Source organism: Passer domesticus, chromosome 15 (genome assembly GCF_036417665.1).
Source record: "Passer domesticus isolate bPasDom1 chromosome 15, bPasDom1.hap1, whole genome shotgun sequence".
NCBI lineage: Eukaryota > Metazoa > Chordata > Aves > Passeriformes > Passeridae > Passer > Passer domesticus.
Window position 1 is genome coordinate 4,461,892 of NC_087488.1, and position 18,109 is coordinate 4,480,000.

At 38.6% G+C, this 18,109-nt stretch overlaps 1 protein-coding gene across 30 annotated transcripts in view; it reads left to right on the plus strand.

Annotated features, from left to right (window-relative positions):
* RBFOX1 (RNA binding fox-1 homolog 1) overlaps window positions 1-18,109 on the plus strand; it is a 1,139,646-nt gene that overhangs the window by 607,419 nt on the left and 514,118 nt on the right. For 22 of the 30 annotated variants that reach the window (XM_064390362.1, XM_064390361.1, XM_064390359.1 and 19 more), the window contains one exon: window positions 17,044-17,091. The exons of 6 other annotated variants lie outside the window; for them this stretch is intronic. In XM_064390362.1, the coding sequence (XP_064246432.1) occupies window positions 17,044-17,091 (48 nt within the window). Of the gene's footprint in view, window positions 1-14,983; window positions 15,082-17,043; window positions 17,092-18,109 lie in introns of those variants that run through there. 2 more of the 30 variants (XM_064390373.1, XM_064390380.1) reach the window with 2 other exon arrangements.

An 18,109-nucleotide genomic window follows, 5' to 3' on the forward strand; every position in this document is an offset into this window, starting at 1 on the left:
AGTGAGAAAAATAAGTTAAAACATATAAAAACTTAACTAAGTTTGGGGGTTAATTTAATGTATAAAAACTTAGCTAGAGTTGTAGAAAACAAGATGTTAGTTAGATTCCTTTTTTTAACATATGATTGTCTTGGAGCTCATGATTTTATATTTGCAGGTTTGCATTGTATAATAACATGTTCAGTGGCACTGTACTTTTATGTGCTGGATTTATTTACTATTTGAATCAAAAGATAATTCATGAAATGTGTTTTTCTTTCTCTTTGTGGTTTAAATAAGGCCATATATTAGTTATGCTGTATAGGGTAATAAACAAGTTTCTCAAATTATTTAAACTGTGAAAGTTGAGCAATGACTTCAAAATTGATGTATATACTTGATGAAAAGATGTGGATTTTATTTTTTTCACTGGTGCAATGTCTTCTTCTAGAATTGAAATATTCTTCACTTGAACTTAATGTCAGGTGAATGATTTCCTTTAAATTGTCCAAAAATTCTCAGTTGTATTTCCAAACCTATTTTTTCCCCAGATAGTAAGAGAAATGCTTGTCTTTTTTCTCACCATGTGCTCCACCCAGCCTCTTTGCTAAGGACAACTTTTTTTTTTTTTTTTTTTTTTTTCTTCTAAATATTTATATCCAAATACCTTTCAAGACAATTTTTCCTATAGCTAGAAAACATTCCTGAGAGCAAGCTGCTGCTCTAAATTTCAGGAGTACCAGCAGCAAGGTGCCCTGGTGCCAGCACCAGCTCATTTATGGCTGAACAGAGGGAGAGATCAGCCAGCTACAATGAACACTTCTCCCTGCATGTTTGGGGCTGTGGTGAGTCACAGGAATTATAAACACAAGAGTAGATAAACATCCAGTTTTTCATAGTGTTTCCTCTCTATTTTCATTGCTCTACAAATCCAACATTATTATTTTTTAGAGGGCGTGACACATCCATTTCCAGCTCAGTTCTGTGTTCTTATCTCAGAATTCTGTGCTCGCACTTGAAATATTAATGACTTTAGCACAAGTTATATTAATGGAACAGCTATGTCTTTTGGGTTTAAGTAGAATTAATTTTAGGAAACTGTTTCTCATGAGAGTAATCAGAAGCAGCTGTTGGCTTTGCTGCAAAATATGAATGCACAATTAAAAAAAACCAAAAGAGTGACTTAGTAAACAAGGCTGCTTGCTGGAAGCATACCTTTGCTCTGCCTTGCTGTGGCCATACATTCCCAAATTCAAACACTGTGGTGGGTGCTCAGTGTGTACTGAATTTTTAGCTTTCACTGTGCCTTTTTAATGCACCACACTGAGGTTTGTTGAAAATGTACGCACTAAAATTTTCTGAAATGTTTCTCCTTGAAATAAAAGACCTTAGAGGCATTATTCACATAACATTTCAAATTACAGCTAATTTAGTTCTCTACTGTTTGACTATTTTCCACGTGTAGAGGGTGATTGTAGCCACAAAGCTGCTGTAAGTTATTTTCTGGCTGACTTGTTTGCCCTCTGGAAGATTTACCCTGAGAGCCTCTGGCTTGGAGCAAGCCCAGCTGCAGCAAGCGCCGTGTGCTGGGTTGTGTTAGGTACTGGATTGTACTCACCTTTTACTGACTGGGGAGCCCTTCTCACCTGGGGAATGTATTTTAGCAAAATCACTGCCCCCAGAAAAGCTCTTGGAGGGGGAGCTTTGTCCCTTGCAGGCAGAGCAGAGCACCAGGGCTGATGGAGATAAGGATTTTGTGCATATCTGCAGTGCTCAGGAGCATCCCTGCGTTTGAGAGAGCTCTGAAATAGCTGGAGAGTTCCAGTTGCTCTGAATTCTTTCCAGTGTTCTTTTCTACTGTTCTGTAGTTCTGTGTTGCTGGAGAGCTGTGTGCCTCTCACCTTGGGAATTACAGACTTTTGCATGTCCTTGTCACCTTTTTTCATCTCCTTGGAACCAGTCTCTCTGGTTGCAAGTCTTCCTTCCTGGCAGTTATACTGCAATCTTTGCAATATGTGGGAATTTCTGTAGAATTTCTCAAGAGAGTTGGTCAAATCTATTTCCTTGCTGTGCCATCAGTTGCCTAAAGCTGTGTTATTGAACAACCAGACCTCTGGGTGCAGTTTTGGTAGCTAAGGGACCTCTAGGATTCCTGGAGCCTCACAGATGCTCAGATATTTAAACATCTGAGGCTTTGCTTTGCTGCAGCTGGGAGTTAAACACCTGGGAATGTGTGCTGCTGAAGTTTGTGCTCATTTTACTCTCCCCCAGGAAATGCAGGTCTGCTGTCAGCTCTGCCTCTCACCAAGTGACCAGGCAGGGTTAAAAAAGAACACACAGGATGAGCAAGGACTGTGGAGAAGCTTCACTAACCCAAGAAAGGGACCTTCATTATTATTACTACTATTATTATGAATTTGCTGAATTAATTTCCTCCCTTTTCTTTGTCTCTGTGGTTGTTCAGGGTGATATTTGCAATGTAAGGCTTTGGAGCATGGCCTTGGAGTGACTCTTGTTCCATGGTTAGTGCACCATGACAGCAGGGGGAGATGAAAGGAATAGAATTGCTGGGATTTCTTTCTTATTAAAAGTGCTTCTTTTGAAGAGTATGGGAGCAGCTCTGGTTTTAGGTTATCACTCTCAGCCAGCAGACCTATTTTCCCATCTCCCCAGCCTATCTTAAGCTTGTAGGGATCCCAGTTTATACAATTCTCTACAGGGCTTTCTGTTATCTCCTTCTCTCAACTGACAATTTCCCTGTCCAAACATAAACCAGGCTATCTTGCTTTTCCCTCTTTTTCTCTATTGCATTAAAAACTAGCTTTGAAACTCCTCTGTTATGACTCTAATATTGGCTGCACATACATTTGTTTTCCTGTCTCGAGCCCAGATCAAGGTCTGCACACTGGGGCCACCCTTCTCGTGGGTGAACACGCCCAGTTCTGCGTCTCACCTCAGGCTGTTTGTGTGTTATCACCAGTACCTTGCCATTTTCAAATGCCAATTTTCTCAATCTGCCAAAATACCATTTTCTGAATAACTTTTCTTCAAGTCTACTTGCTCTCTCTAGGCTTGAACCTACCTGGTATTGCTGGACGTGGAGTTGAAAATAAATAATTTCTCTTTTAAAGTGTGTATTTGTAAAAATATAACAGCAGTTAACTAAGGTATCATCACAGTGTCATGGCTGACAGAATTTCAGTGGAGGATGTAAACATATGACCTATTCTAAAGTAGGTTAAAAAATATTCCTTTTTAGTGTTGTAGATTTTAATTTTCTAATATTTATATTAGTATTTATATTTATGTCATATCCATGGCTGTATATTCAGTGTGTTTTCTGTGGTCATTAATAAGCCTGCAGCTGAGACCCTGTGAGTAAAATAAAAGAACCTACAAAAATTGAACTCAGTGATTTACTAACATACAAAGTAAATAATTTTTCAACCTTGCAATGTTCAATGCCTACAAACATGGGTTGCAATCTCTTTTTTAGGCATCTAAATCAGCAATGAGAATAAAAGACAGGTAAATATACATAGGCTGTTATATTTTCTAAAAGTTTGAAACATCCACAAAGAGGCAGCATTGTCTGGGTGCTGTGGCAAAGGAAGATGACTTCAGTAGTCATTGTGATTATTATTTCAGGAATGAAGAATTGGTATTTCATCTTGTTGAAAAACCTTATACCCTTTTTTTGGTCAGAAAATCATGTGCAAAGAAACAAGGTGGTTAGAACAAGTGCTTCTGCTTTGTAGAGTGCAGAGCTGAGACCCTGGGTAAAATGGTGGTGAGTGGCTGAAATTCCTGTGGGGAGGTGGGCATGGAAACCTCCACCCAAAGCCCTGGGGCAATTCCAGGGTTAAGGTTGTTCCGTGTTTCTCTGAGCTTTTACACTGCTGCCTTCTGGTTATTTCGGCTTCACAAACACAGTGTAGTTTTTCAGTGGCTTTTTTTCAGCTGTCAGAATTCCTGACTCAGATTTTTGATTGCTTTTTCTGCAAGTTCAGTTCTGTGGAATTTACTTGATGAACTCGGAGCAATCAGAAGTTAAAAAGGTGTTGGGCTACAGAAACCTCCTGTCACTGTCCAGCGCTGTGCTTTTGGCTCACAGTCACAAACCCTGGAGTGCTCCATATGCAGGATATCAGAATTGCTGCCTCTGTTGAAATACAGACAGCTATTATCACTCTTAGTGCTCTAATTGTCCCCTTCTACCCTGTATTGTTTAAATATTTGGTTTGCATATTCTAAATGTTAAAGCAAGTTCTTATACAGAATTGAGGATGAATTACCCATTATTGTTTCCTTGACAAATTTAGACCCTGAAAAATGATTCATGATCTTAACTAGTTTCACATATGAAGAAATCAACCTGCTGATCAGAAGCTGCCTCTACTCTTGTGGAGTTCCCCTTTCACTTTGAAATTTCTGACAAGCAGCAGACAGTGGCTGATAAAGTATTTGCCATGAGTGGCATCTGAGAATTTTGTTATTTTTGCTTTTGAGGGTGCCAGATGGGAATTATGTAAAGTACAGTTAGCTGGAGCCTTCAGAGGACATGCACGTTTGGGGAGATAATTTTGCAAGTGCTCTCTTGTTGTTTTTTGTTCCTTCAGCACTGCAGGAGGTCTGAGGACAGGAGAGATCACTGTCCTTCATCTGCTCCTTGGTCCTCCAGAGCCTGGGACAATTCTGATATGGGCTGAAAGGGTTTTTTGAACCTTTATCCATTAATTACACATGAGATGTTTGCACTGTGGAGGGGCCAGCAGAGGCAATATTTAGTGGAGCAGCTCTGCTGCAGAATCTCAGTGCTCATTTGGTGCCAAATCCTGTCCTGGGTCTGCTCTTCTGAATCCTCTTTAGATCTCCTGAACATCAGCTTCACCTTGGCTTTACTGGATCATTATAGCCCGTTAAGAAATGGAGTGGGGAAAAAAAAAGTTAGTTGTTGGTGACTATCTGATGTGATTTACTCCATATTATCCTTTGATTCTCGTCACATAACTTTGTGGAATATATTTCTCTGACTGCATCATTAATATCATTAGGCTCAGTCAAAGTGATTCCAGTGTAAAAGGATGATGTTCAATGTTTTTGTTGTAAAGTTAGCCAGAGCTTTAGGTGTTCTTTTGAACTTGTTATAAGGAATGATGAAATTGCATGGTTAATCAGTTTAAGCAGTGAAAAATTAACTAGCAGCAAGAAGGAATATTTTTTATTTGGTGGTAATTTAAAGCTACAGAAACAAGGAAACAAAACTGGCAGCAGATCTCAGATTAATTTACCACGAAGTTCTTTATTATTGATCAGTTTTGAGGCAGTTTTTACCAGTTATGACTGCAACTCCACATCGTTCCAGGGATTCCAAAGGGAAATAACTGTCTTTATCAGGATTCCTTCAGTGAACATTGCTCACCCTAACAACTTGCTGAAGCTATTTTTACTTTTGCATCTATGGCATTTCTTTTATGACATAACGGATAGTGGAAGGGAGAGCTTGTGTGACTCAGATGTTTTAAGGACAGCCTTTATATACAAAACTGAAATATGTTGAAACACAGAATGGGAAGGAAGACTTTTAAAAACTGTGACTATAAAAAGCCTCTTTTCCTAATTTTGTATTAATGCATCTGTAATCCTTCTAAAAATCAGAATTTCTAACAAATTACCTTATAAATTCATTTAATGTTTTCAATTTTGATGAAAATATGCTTCATTCTAACCACTTAAAGGGATTTTAGGATCCTTTCAGGCTTCAGTGAGTGCTGAAAAGCAGTTAATTATCTTTGTGTTTAAGGATGCATGTTTTACAGAACAGCAGCTCTGGTTTAGTGGAAGATACTATTGTAATTCTTTAGTTTCTGTTCAGCTAGGATAAAACATAACAGTATTTTTCTTTTTCCTTCAGAAGAGTGAATATAATGATTGTCTTCCAGAGGATTACTTGTGTTTTCACTTGGTGGATGCATGGCCCTACTTGAGTGCCTTAGTGCTGTTTTGAATGAATTTATAAAAATATTGCTCACTCTTTTAAAACAGTGAGTTAAAATATGTTTTGAAAAGTACTCTTCCTTGCTTATGGAGAGAAAATGTAAATATTTGGCCTTACTGTAGCAAGGAATCTGGACCTTAATCTGCCAGATGTACAACACGCTTTCACGTGAATTCCTTGAGTTTTGGGGCAGCACTGGAATCAGCACCTGGCAGTGATCCCTGTGATAAAATAACCCAGCACTGCCATGGAATCTCCATTTCCTCTTGGAATACACTGATGGCACCATGTGAGATGGAACTCTTGTTATCATTTCAGTTTTACTGATAATTGCACCCCTGAAGTTTGCCTTAAGAGCAAGGAGAAATGCGAAGTTTAGGAGTGTAGCTGTTTGCAGAGTTTGCAATTTGATGCACTTGTATAAATGAAATCTGAGGCTGGTTAAACTTCAGGAATCCGTCTAGGAAAAATTCAGGTTATAATTTGTTTCGCATTGTTTTTTTTTTTCCTGTCTTTTTTTCTGGTCTCTTTTTTGTTTTGTTTTGTTTTATTTTGTTTTGTGCTTTTTGAGGGGTGAGGTTTTTTGTTTGTTTATTTGTTTTGGGGAGTTTGTTTGTTTTGTTTTGTTTTTTTTTGTTTGTTTCTACTTTTTTGGAGTCCTAGATAGAAAAGTTTCAGCCTGTTTACATTATAATAGCAATTTTTTCTCCTCATTCTAATAAATGATTACTTTATTATTGTTATTATTATTGCACTACTGCTACCACCACCACCCCACAAAATCCTCACAATTGATAAGGAATAAGAAACCACTTTATGGGCACATTGTTTACTGAGCTGATGTACTACATATTAGTTGAGGCACAATTATTTTAATAGATCCACTCCTACCCCCCTTCACCTTGGCAAAGAATATTGGATTTTCCAGTTCAGTGGGTGTCTGGTTGTTATCATTCATGTGCTCTATTGCAGTTATTGTTAATGGTTATATGAACAGCAAAATAGGAAGCATATATCACCTGTCAGCCTGTGTTCTCTAGGCCCAGCTTGGGTTAAATTATAGTAGGATTAAGAGCAGAAGCTGCTAAAATTCAGGTTCCATGAAGAAGTTCTGGATTTTTTTTTTCCCTCTAAGGTTTAGGATTTGTGTTCAGTCTTTAAGGAAAAAGTATCAGTATATTAGGATCATAAATTCTGAATTGGTCTTGCCAAAAAGTAATTTAGAAAATTTACCAGATCAAATAAAAAGTGTGTTAACCTGGTTTATAGAGAAAGAGGGAGAAATACATTTTTCTGCTTTAATGTGACTCTAACAACTTTCCAGTTTAAGGGAAATGTGTGCAGTTATACTTACCATGGAATGAAAATAATTCACCAAAGCAATGTTCTCAGTTCAGGAACAGTGCCATTTGTGTTCCTTAAAAAAATGGGCTTTATGTAATCAGTTCTTTAGCTATGAAATTGATCTCCTGTCACTATTTTGTTTTAAATTGTACAGCTTAGATACTATCCTGTATTCATGCTTGTGTAACTTGATTGAACTGGAAGAAAAACTTTATCAAAAGCACACATTTGTGTATTTTAGCCCATAATACAGAGAGTACAGAGAGAAAATGTAATGTGGGGGTAGCAGCTGGGGGTGATCACATCTCTGATGTAAATTCATCCCTCAGATTCTTTTGGCTATGCTGAATTGGCATTTCTTAATATGAAATTCTTCATTTTGTACAGATGATTTTTTTTTTTTTGAAGCAATGCCACAGATTTGGTGAGATAATATTTTAAATGGAATTTTGCAACAAGTATGGCAATCTTTTTCCTGGGTCAACACATCACCTACTTTATTAATTAAACTGGAACATTCACATTTTATCAAGTGTCATATAGTTGAAGGTTACAGGATTGAGGATGAAGGATTCTCCTTAGGACTGAGAGAAATGTGTTGGTGTGAATTCTAACATTTGAGAGAGACCTCTGATGCATTTTAAACACTGCTCTACTTATTCAGTTTTTACTGGTGAAACGAACTATTGACATCCAATCAACTGTTGATGAACAAACTCAAACCAAACAAAAGGGTGTGCTTTTCAATGTTATGTGTAATTACACTGTGGGATTGCCATGAGATATATCAGAGGCCAAAAAGATGAGGAGTTTCTGAAACAGAGTGGATGAGTTAGTGATGAAATGGCAAAGGAGCCCTTACCCTGCTCAGGTAAATCAGTAATTACCCTGCTCAGGTAAATCAGTAATTACCCTGCTCAGGTAAAGGAGCCCTTGTCCTGATCAGGTAAATCAGTAATTACCCTACTCAGGTAAATCAGTAATTACCCTGCTCAGGTAAAGGAGCCCTTGTCCTGATCAGGTAAATCAGTCTTTGCCCCCTTTGGGATGGTCCAGAGGCTGCAGCCTCAGTGCTGAGGCTCAGCTCGTGGCTGGTGCATTTAAGTAGAAAAGCTTTGTGTTTAGACAGGAGGGACAGTGAGGGTTATAGAAATACTCTGGAGGTTTTAGTCCTGCACAGCTCCTAAAAGTCAACAGTGTGATGCTTGATGCTTTATTCCTACTGGATTTTTCTGTAGGGAATAGATGATTTAATATGTGGTGAATGAGAAATTGCAGATTATGAGACGAATAAAGATAAAAAACTTTGAAAAATGCATTTTGATGGCTACTTTTTTTTCTTTCATTTCTCTACTAGTTTAAGAAAAGGAGGAGGAAACTGGTTTTCTTAATTTTTTGATTGATCCAGATCTGTTTATTAAGTTCTTGTTATGCTGCTTTAAGATTACCTGGCACCTCTCTCTCCCAAATGCCATAGCTCATTTTTGCATTCATCTTTCATACACACCTATGTGGGAAAAACATTTGCCAGTCTGAATATACAGTGAAAGCAGTTTTAAAGAAAATGCAGGAACTGTTCCATTTCAGTTATGTACTGAAATGTCCTCACATACTGCACAGTACTACACAGAGATATTTATTATCTGCACTCCAATTAAAAATACTGCCTTGGTTTGTTAGGCATTTAAAAGTATTTACTACAACTAAGGAATCAATATTCCTTATTTAAAAAGAAGGCTAATTCCTCAGTGCACATGGATCTATACACAAAACCACAAAATCTATGTGCACAATAGAAGAAAGGGGTTTAGGGGTGTGTAGGGGCCATGTGATTTATGTTTTGTTTGATGGGGGGGAGGTTGTTTGGTTTGGTTTGGTTTTTTTCTACATCTCTTGACCAGCACTGAGACGGAGTTGTGCTTTTGCAAGAAGCTGCCAGGGCTGTTTGTGTTCAGTGATGTTTTGCTCATCACTTTAGTGATGCTGTAGAGGGCAAAGCATCTGTCTGGGGGGAAAGAGCCAGGAAAAGGTGCAGGAGGAGCAGTGCACCGTGGGTTTGCTGACTGCAGAACTCCACGGATGTGCTGCTGAGACACCTGAGTGGAACTCAAGTTGTGAGCTGCAACCCTGGGAGCAGAGCACGTGCTGGGGGTGCTGAGAGCTGAGCATCTGGGAGCAGAACCAGGTCTGTGCCTCTGCCATTTGGCTGTTTTCCTTGGCAGGCCTCCCTGCTGGGCTGGCTGAGCTGCTCTCTGTGCCAGGGGAATGGCTGTGGAGCACTGGCTCTGCTGTGACCAGTTGTCTTTTTAGCTGTGTGCTTCTGGAAATGTTGGGGAAACCAAAGGGTTCTGCTGTCTTCATGACAGCACAGCTTGGCAGATGTTTCAAAGCAAACTGGGCTTGTTTACCCTACACTGGGCATGGAAGAAGAAATAGCATCTCAGTCACTCTCTCCTTGCCAACAAGAACAAAAAACTGACTCTTGGTCGATAAGGAAACTTCTCAAAGCTAAATTATATCAGCTTGCTACCCGAGGCTCCAGTCCAATTCTTTATTTCCCCTGGATGTTGAAGCAATAGCTGTCATCATCAGAGCTCCTTTTGAGTTTGCTGTGATGGGAGCAGTCCTTTGGATGCAGTGTTCACTCACGCCTTTGTTTCTGCGCTCTTATTAGTGGGATGACACAGTGCTGGGCCAGGAGGCTGAAATAATTTCCAGTGCATGAAGCACTGATAATTTGTGGCCTGACTACTCGTGACTTTTGAGAATAGGTAGGAACTGAAACATTTTAAGTTTCTGATGGCTGTGGGTTAACCCCAGTAGGCAGCAAACCCCCACTCACTCCCCCTCAGTGAGGCAGAAGTGAGAACATTTGTGGGTTGTTTATTAAGGGAAGTCTTGAGTCCAACGTGAAATTCTGCTTCACTTTTTGACTCAAGAAAGTATAGTAAATACATAGCCAGCTTATTGGGAATATAACTGTTTTGCTGCACAGAAACAGCCATATTTTTTGAAAACATAATAAAAGCATGAAACTCGACTTGTGATAAAAGTGTAGTGTAATATCAAAGAGAAAATAGATGTTTACATAGCCCTAATTTTCCAGGGCACTTCTGCAGTCATCACACATTTTCTGTCATTAAACAATTCCTGTCCTGTCACTCTGTGAGCTTGAAAAAATCCCTATTTGATTTAAAATTTATGCTTTTTATCACTACATAGCCCAAAATGACTGAACTCCATTTAAAAGTTCAACAAAAATCCTGTTCAGTCTTGAAGGAACTTATTCTGTGAAAATTGGACTTAAGTGAAATAGTTTTATTATTGATTTATATCCTGTGCCCACACAGTTGCCTCTCAGGAAACACAGGTTCCTTCCTGGCAGCCACTTCAGCATCTTCACTTCACAGAGTGAATCCTCCTCCCCTCAGCATCCTCACCTCTCTTTGGGGTCTTTGATCAGCTGGAGTAGGGCATGGCTTTGCAAGTGGTGCTCTGTCTTTTCCTCAGGCACTTATTTATGAAAAAAACCAGGAATATCTTTGAGCTTCTATTTATTTCTCTGTCAAATATGGCAAAACTTAGTAAACATATTCTAAAGGTTTTGAGGTGTCTGAGGTATGAAGCAATTTTTTGTGCTTGTTTCCTTTAGGAAACCTGACTGAAAAAAGATTGATTCCTTCAGGAGTTGTGTTGTGCTCTTGTGCTGTTGTTAATTTGAAAACATAAACTGTCAAATTAGGTTTCTTTCTCAGGAAGTTGCATCTGTACTCTGGGTATATATTGCCAGTTGTCCCCTTACCCAGCTCACACAGTCTGTGGCCCTGCTGAAATCACACCAGCAGCTTTCTCAGCTCCTTGGATTTATCAGGAATATCTATTGACCACCTGGATTTCAGTGATCTCAAATATATGACTATTTATGTGGCTGTTGGTCTACCTGACACCTAAGGCAATTTTATTAGATAAATAAAGTTCAGTTTAAAAATCCACTTTTAACAGTTTAAAACTGTTATAATTTACAGTTCTGGAAATTCCTTTCCTTGAAAGTAGAGGGACATATGGAAAAGGAATTTCTGATGTGACCTGTAGGTCAAAATGATGTTGCATTTAGGAATCTTAAGTGGTTTTGTACTGTCCAAAGTAACAACTTTACCAAAGAGCAGTTTCTGTTGCTGGCTTTGAAAATGAAACATTTACTAGCCCAAAATTAAGTCTTAACCTGATCTAGGCTTCAAGAGCCAATATTTACAGCTTGATACTGCTACATGGCTGATTCCCATCTTAAAATGACATCTGTATCTTCCAGAAATGCTGCCTATTTGATGTGTGGTTTTGGGATATCTCAGGAGAAAGGTGGAGGTTTTACCCTCAGGTACCTTTGCATCACTGGGCTAATGAAACATCTGTTTGGAGAGAGGAGGGGAGTGTGAGGCACGAGGATTCTGTGCTGGGCAGACGTGTCTGTGCATCTCTGAGTGTTTGGAGAGCATTAAGGAAAGGACAAGTAACTCCTGAAGGTGAGAGAAGGAAAAGAAAGAGGAGTGTGAATGTTTTATATACTCCAGTCCATAAAACAGCAGCAGCAGTACCTGTTCCCTCAAACAAGTCTTTATTTAGGAAAAAGTCAAAGATTTCTTTGGGGAAAAGGAAAGTTGGAACCTTGGGTCTCAGTTTTAAAAAGACCTACATTTAAAAAAAAAAAGGTTTTAACTCTTGATAGTCTGAAAAGTGTAAAAGAGCATAAGCAATGGGCTGGAAGCAGAAGAAAGCAGAAAGCAGAGCTGGTGCTCACTGGCACAGCCGGGTGGTGGGTGGCTGTGTGGGAGGGCACACACACACCAGTACTTTCAAATCTGTATTAAAAATACAGCAGTATTTTTGTAAGCAGTAATTTTTTTATTATAAAATTTGTCAGTTCAGTTTCCAAGAGTCTTGCAAACCTTCCTCTTACAGCCTAATCTAGAAACAAGAGAAGAAAACTCCCTAAAATCTAGAGAATTTGATTTTAAACCTGTGCTCAGATGGGTTGTGTCCTCATTGACTCTACTCAAAGTGCCCCAAGGCTGCCCTGAGGCTTCAGAAATAGGTGCAGATGGCCCAATTTTCTCCTGGTTTGAGCTTGTACACACAAACCTCATGGTCCACAAATGTTAGTCGATAGAAATGAAGCTATTTCTTTCAAAATATATGAAGCTCCTCTCCTACATCTTTGACATTGCAACTGTTGAAGCCATTCGAGTCCTTGAATTGGTTTGTTAATTTGATGAGGCTCCTGCCTCTCTGAGTTGCTGGGGACAAACTTAGTGAAGACTTGAATGTCACATTCTAAGGTTTCATTTTTCACTTATTTTCTTCTTCAGTAAGTATTACTGTGTGGTTAATTTGTTCTCTGGGATGGATGAAATAGAACTAATATGAAATTCAAATGAATTCTTCTGCTGGCAGCCTGTTTGTTAGCAGCAATAATGAAACATAATGGCCAATGGATAGAGAAATACATTAAGTATTTTTCTCAATAATTCAGGGGTTTGAAATATTTAAGTCAATAAAAATATCCAGAAGAATCAATAACCTAGACTTTGACAGCGTACTTTTTAATTTTATATAGATGTATGTATATATATATATTCTTATTTTGTGTGAGATCATGTTGCCTTTTTAAATGCTTAACTTATTAAGGAGTCTATTTCATCTGTAGAAATTAAAAAAAAAAAAAAAAAAGCCCCAAACGATGCAAACCACCTTTAATCTCTAAACTACTGGCTGTTTCATGAAGAACACCTGACCAGCAATCGGTTTATCTTTCACGGGAGGCTGAGCAGGATTTTACAAGGTTATTTGCTTCCACCTACTGCTCATCCTCGATATTACAGAGGAATCCAGCCGGGGAACACTGGGATCGTTGGAATTGCAGAGGCTCATCATTCCCCGCCTGGGCTGGGGCAGTGCAATGTGAACAGGAATTGGGTTTGCCTTTCCCTCTGCCTTATGTTCACCTGAGGAAAGGAAATAAGCTGGAAGTTCAGATCACTTTTCTAAAGCTTCTGCTTTCTTGTGGTTGTTTGGGAGGTTTCTGGCAGGCTGTGTTGGGATGCCAGGGCACAGAGGATGGAATTAGGGCTGGGGTGGCAGGGAGAGAGCAAACTGCAGTGCGTGGTAAAGTCAGGGCACTCAAGGGGTGGGGGTGTTAGCAGCACCAGTGGGTACCTCAGGTAGTGATTTCACTGCTCCTGCTTGCAATTCCAAGAGTGAAATTAAACATGGAACTACAGAAACTACGTAGAATAAAGTATATGCAGATTTCTACTGCACCCTAAAGCAAAAATCTCATTCAGGGCCGTGCTACTACCAATAATTACTTGTGCTTTCTAGAGCTTTCACTTCCCTCTGTTCAGTAACATTTCTATACTGCTGCTGTTGATGAAGGTGGTGCATTTGTTCAGTAACATTTTTATACTACTGTTGTTGAAGGTGGTAGATTTGTTCCCCAGTGTGTTAAACTTGAAAAATCCCAGCCCTTAAGCTTGTTCATGTCCTGCATTGCTCCTATGTCCTGCAGAAAACCTTGCTTTGTTTCCCTGTTGCTGCCACCAAACAAAACAGGCCGAAAAGAAACTTTATATAAAACATGGAGCTCTTAATATGTTTGTAATAATATTATTTAATTGGCTGTTAAGCAGTGACACATAGAGAAAAAAGGAATTGTGTTGGTTTTAAACTGAAATGGATGAGAGGGTTTTCTATTTCATTCTGTCTTTTCCATGAAACAACCTGTGAAATATTCTATCATTATATAGTTTACCAAAAATAATTCTTCAAAAGGAACACGTTTTCTGAGTTTTTCCTTTTTATTTTGTGATGTAACAACATTAAAGAAGGTGCCTGATACCTTGTTCAGATCTCTAGGATTTTACAATTGCTTTTCAGCAATGGTGCTTCTCCATCTCAAATAATTCATAGAGCTGGGATATTTGCAATACACATATGAAGTGACAGTACTTTGTCATTTTGCACTTAGGGAAAGTAGCACAGATGTCTCCCAGAGAACATTCTCATTTCTTCCCTTCTTGCTCTGAGATTGACAGATGATTCATTTTGGTGGTTTTTAAAGCTTAGGGTCTGTGTACATTTTTTATTTAAAAGAGGTATATATAGGATGCAGACATATACTTAAATATTTATATTTAAACATGGATTTGTTTAAGTCAGTAGCTTCTCTGGTTTAAAGAATTACAACACTAATTGCTTCAGAAAATTAACTGGTTATTATCTTGCCCTTGTGCAGAAGTTTGAATCCAGGTGTGTAGTCTTGAAGACATACAGCTGCTTTCAAAGATAACACATTTTTGCAGTGAGCCTGAACCCATGCAGATGTGGTTTTCATTGTTAGAGATGCAGTGGTTAATTTATAAATTCACTACTTTCCATATCTTTAGATGGATAGCCAAACACTCGGGGATGAATTACTTGTCTAATGTTCAGGGGTAAAACACAGAGTAGAAATGCTGAGATTTGCCATTCAGCCTGAAACTTTTCCTGGGGCTGGTCTGGGCTCCAGGTGAGGTCTCAGCTCCAGGTGAGGTCTGGGCTCCAGGTGAGGCTGGTTGTCTCATCAACTCCTGATTGAGCAGGGCAGCCTCAGCTGGGCTGGCCCCACCTGGGTGGGGCTGGGGCTGCTCTGGTGCCTCTCTTTGCTGCTCCAGAGAACCATGGAGGTTGAGCTGTGCTGGGAGGGAGCCGGGTTTTGTTTCATCCAGGTAAAAACTGCATTTTTAATTGAGGAATGAATGCTTGTGAACTTGGGCCTCTTAGAAATTGCCTTTAATGGGAAAGGGCAGTGGTGAAATAGCAAACTGCACTGTTCCATGGGCAGCAGGAGGGACCAGAGTGTTGTTGGGCCTTCAAGTATATCCATCATGATGAGAGCCTGTAATAGCCCTGAGAGGAGCTACTTTATTCTGCTTTCAGTTAATTTAGGTCAGTGTGTGAGACAGAGCCACTCTTGTCCTTGGTAATATGGAAAGAGATGATTCATTTTTGATTAACCAATAAATATGTTAAAGAACATTACACTCTTTCCAAAAGGTGACTTAGGGCACAGCTAGGACATGAAGGCACTGGTGAAAATGGAGTTTGAATTCATTCCCCTGAGGGAGAAGGCTTTTGGAAAGCTCAGGTTTCTTCCCTCCCCAAAAAGAAGCAAGTGTAAATACCCAAACAGGTTCAGGAAGTCAGCCTGTAGGCAGAGAGAGTATTTCCTTCTCCTCCACGTGGGAGACGTGGGGAGAGACTGTCTGGCTGCCAGAAAGGCACACTTGAAAGAACATTTTTGAGTGTTATATTCCCCAAACTGCAGTCTGCTTCCTCATGAAAAGTGATGGAATAAAAAGAGTATTAGAGGTGCTGATTCATGTATTAGAATAACAAACGATTTTTTGCTCTTTAAGAAGTGACACAACTTTATGTGCCTTATGAAACTATCTTTAATATAATTTGCTGTGAATTAAAGTTTTTTTTCCAATAAACCTTGCTTCACAATTTAATTTTTAAGGATATTTTATCGGTGTAGGTAGGAAGTAGTAGAAGAAGGCTCTGAAGTAAAACTAACCCTTCATTTAATATGAACAGACTTGCTGTTGAAGAAACATAAATTCTTCATTTTACATTTGTTTTCATTTTTAATAGGAGCTGCTATTTGCTGTCAGCATTTGAATTTATGTGCAAGTAACTAACCAATAATTTGAAATCTGATTAGAGTAGTTCTAGCTTTGGTGAGAGGTTGGGGAAGTACTTTTCATGAAAAATGTCCCTGAGCCATATGTTATTCTTTCCCCAATAGAAATCTCTGAAACTGCAGTAGTTAAGCAAAATTTGCTTCCAAGAATCTCCTCACTAGAAAAGTAAAGTTGAAAAAAAATTAGTAGGTCACTTCTCTACAGTTTAGTGACTTGAATTGTATTTGGTTTACTCAATTTCCAGTAGTAAGTTTCCAGTTTTACTTGCTGTAAAAAGGGTGACTAAAGCAATAAATGCCTTTTGGAGTGTAATTTTTGTAATAACAATTATCCCTGCATGTCTTGAGCACAACAATCCGTAGGTTCAATGAGTCAAAATGCTTTAGGAATAAGGACCATGTGTTGGGTGTCGTTAGGTTTTAGATAATTTGTTTCACTCCTGAAGAAAACCTGTCCAAGATACCCACATGTGTACAAGTCTGTGCACACACACGTTTCCATGTTTATCATAAACAGAGGCTTTGCTGTTCTTGCACATTGCAATCAGACAAATCTTTATCAACTCCTAGCTAGCACAGATAAGAGACAGAAGGTTGAGCAGTTTCTCCTCTTTAGCTTCCTTTATATTTCTTTCAGTTTCCATTACTTCTTTATTTAAAAAAAAAAAAAAGTGAGCAACAAGCACATTTTCCTCAAGATGGAAGCAAAAATTAAAATTTATACTAACAAATCATATTTTTTCCTGAGAGCTGGCTACACCATATTGAAATAGGTTTGGGTGGGGGTTTTTTGTGTGTTCTTTCAATCCTCCGTTTAAATTTATGTCTGTAGTAAAGTTTAATAAACTTCTCCTAAATGCACAATACTAGACATTGTGTATTCCAGTAACTCTGTGTACAAAAATAACAGTTCTTCAGCCTGAGTTACTCCCCCAGTGCTGGTCAGTGTGCTTTGTGACATGGGCTTCTCTGTTTGTGCTTTCAGGACACTAAAGCAGAGTGCAGTTCTGGTGTAGAAACTGAGGACAGAAAAGTAAGTGACTTGTTTTAATGTGATTTCTCAGGCAGCTCTACTAGCTGGGATTTTCTCTGGTTGTTGTTTGTTTTGTTTTGTTTTTAATTAAACCATGTGAAATTATTTTATGGTTCTTTACATGTGTATGTGTTCATAACTTCAGTGGGGATAAAACAGTCTTACTCTATTGAAAATACCTGTTAGAAATTTGAATAACTGTTTTTACAGGAGAAGAAGGGAATTATAGTCTTAATCTCTTTATACTACAAGAAGGTTACAAGGCATTTGCACTTTGTATTCTTGATTTTCATTATTAACAAAGTGCTTGTGTGTCTTTCATCATAAAGTTGGTGTACCATGTTAAATATTTGTAAGACAACAAGTTGATTGCTTTTTCTTGTTTTAGAAGTAGTACCTTTGAATTATATGTATATATATTTCTTTTTTTTCATTTTAGGGGGTTGATTAAAACAAATGTTTCCAGTTTTATTTTCTGTGGACAAATATAAACCAGATAAAAAATATGTTTACAGTTGTGTTTTCACCTTACTCATGGTAAAAACTAACCAAGAAACAAAGGCTTCACAAAGAAGCCTTCAGCTTAAAAAAATATTAAATTGTCAGAAATAAATATCAATCCAGTTTTAAAGAGAGTAACATGTTTTGTTTGAAAATCTGTTGCTACTGAAATTTGAAAATCTGGATGACTAGATCTGTGCAGGGTATTTCTGTGAGGAATAGTAACTGAGTTTGTGGAAGTGTTGAGCAGATGACATGTGATTTAAAGTCTCTAACTCTGGCTGGTACTCACTCTGTCCCACTGGGGCTGCAGGTTCTGAGCATCAGCTTTGATGAAACTCTCCAGGGGATTCCATTTAGGTTCTTGTTGCTTTAAATTGTGCTAAAATCCAGGCTGGGACCTTACTTCTAAACACCAAATTTTGGCTTTTTTTAGTGTTGGTAGCAACTACTAAAACTGCCCAAGCCAGAAGTTCTTTCTGTAATGTGAATTACGGGAAAAGGTGTTAGGAGCCTG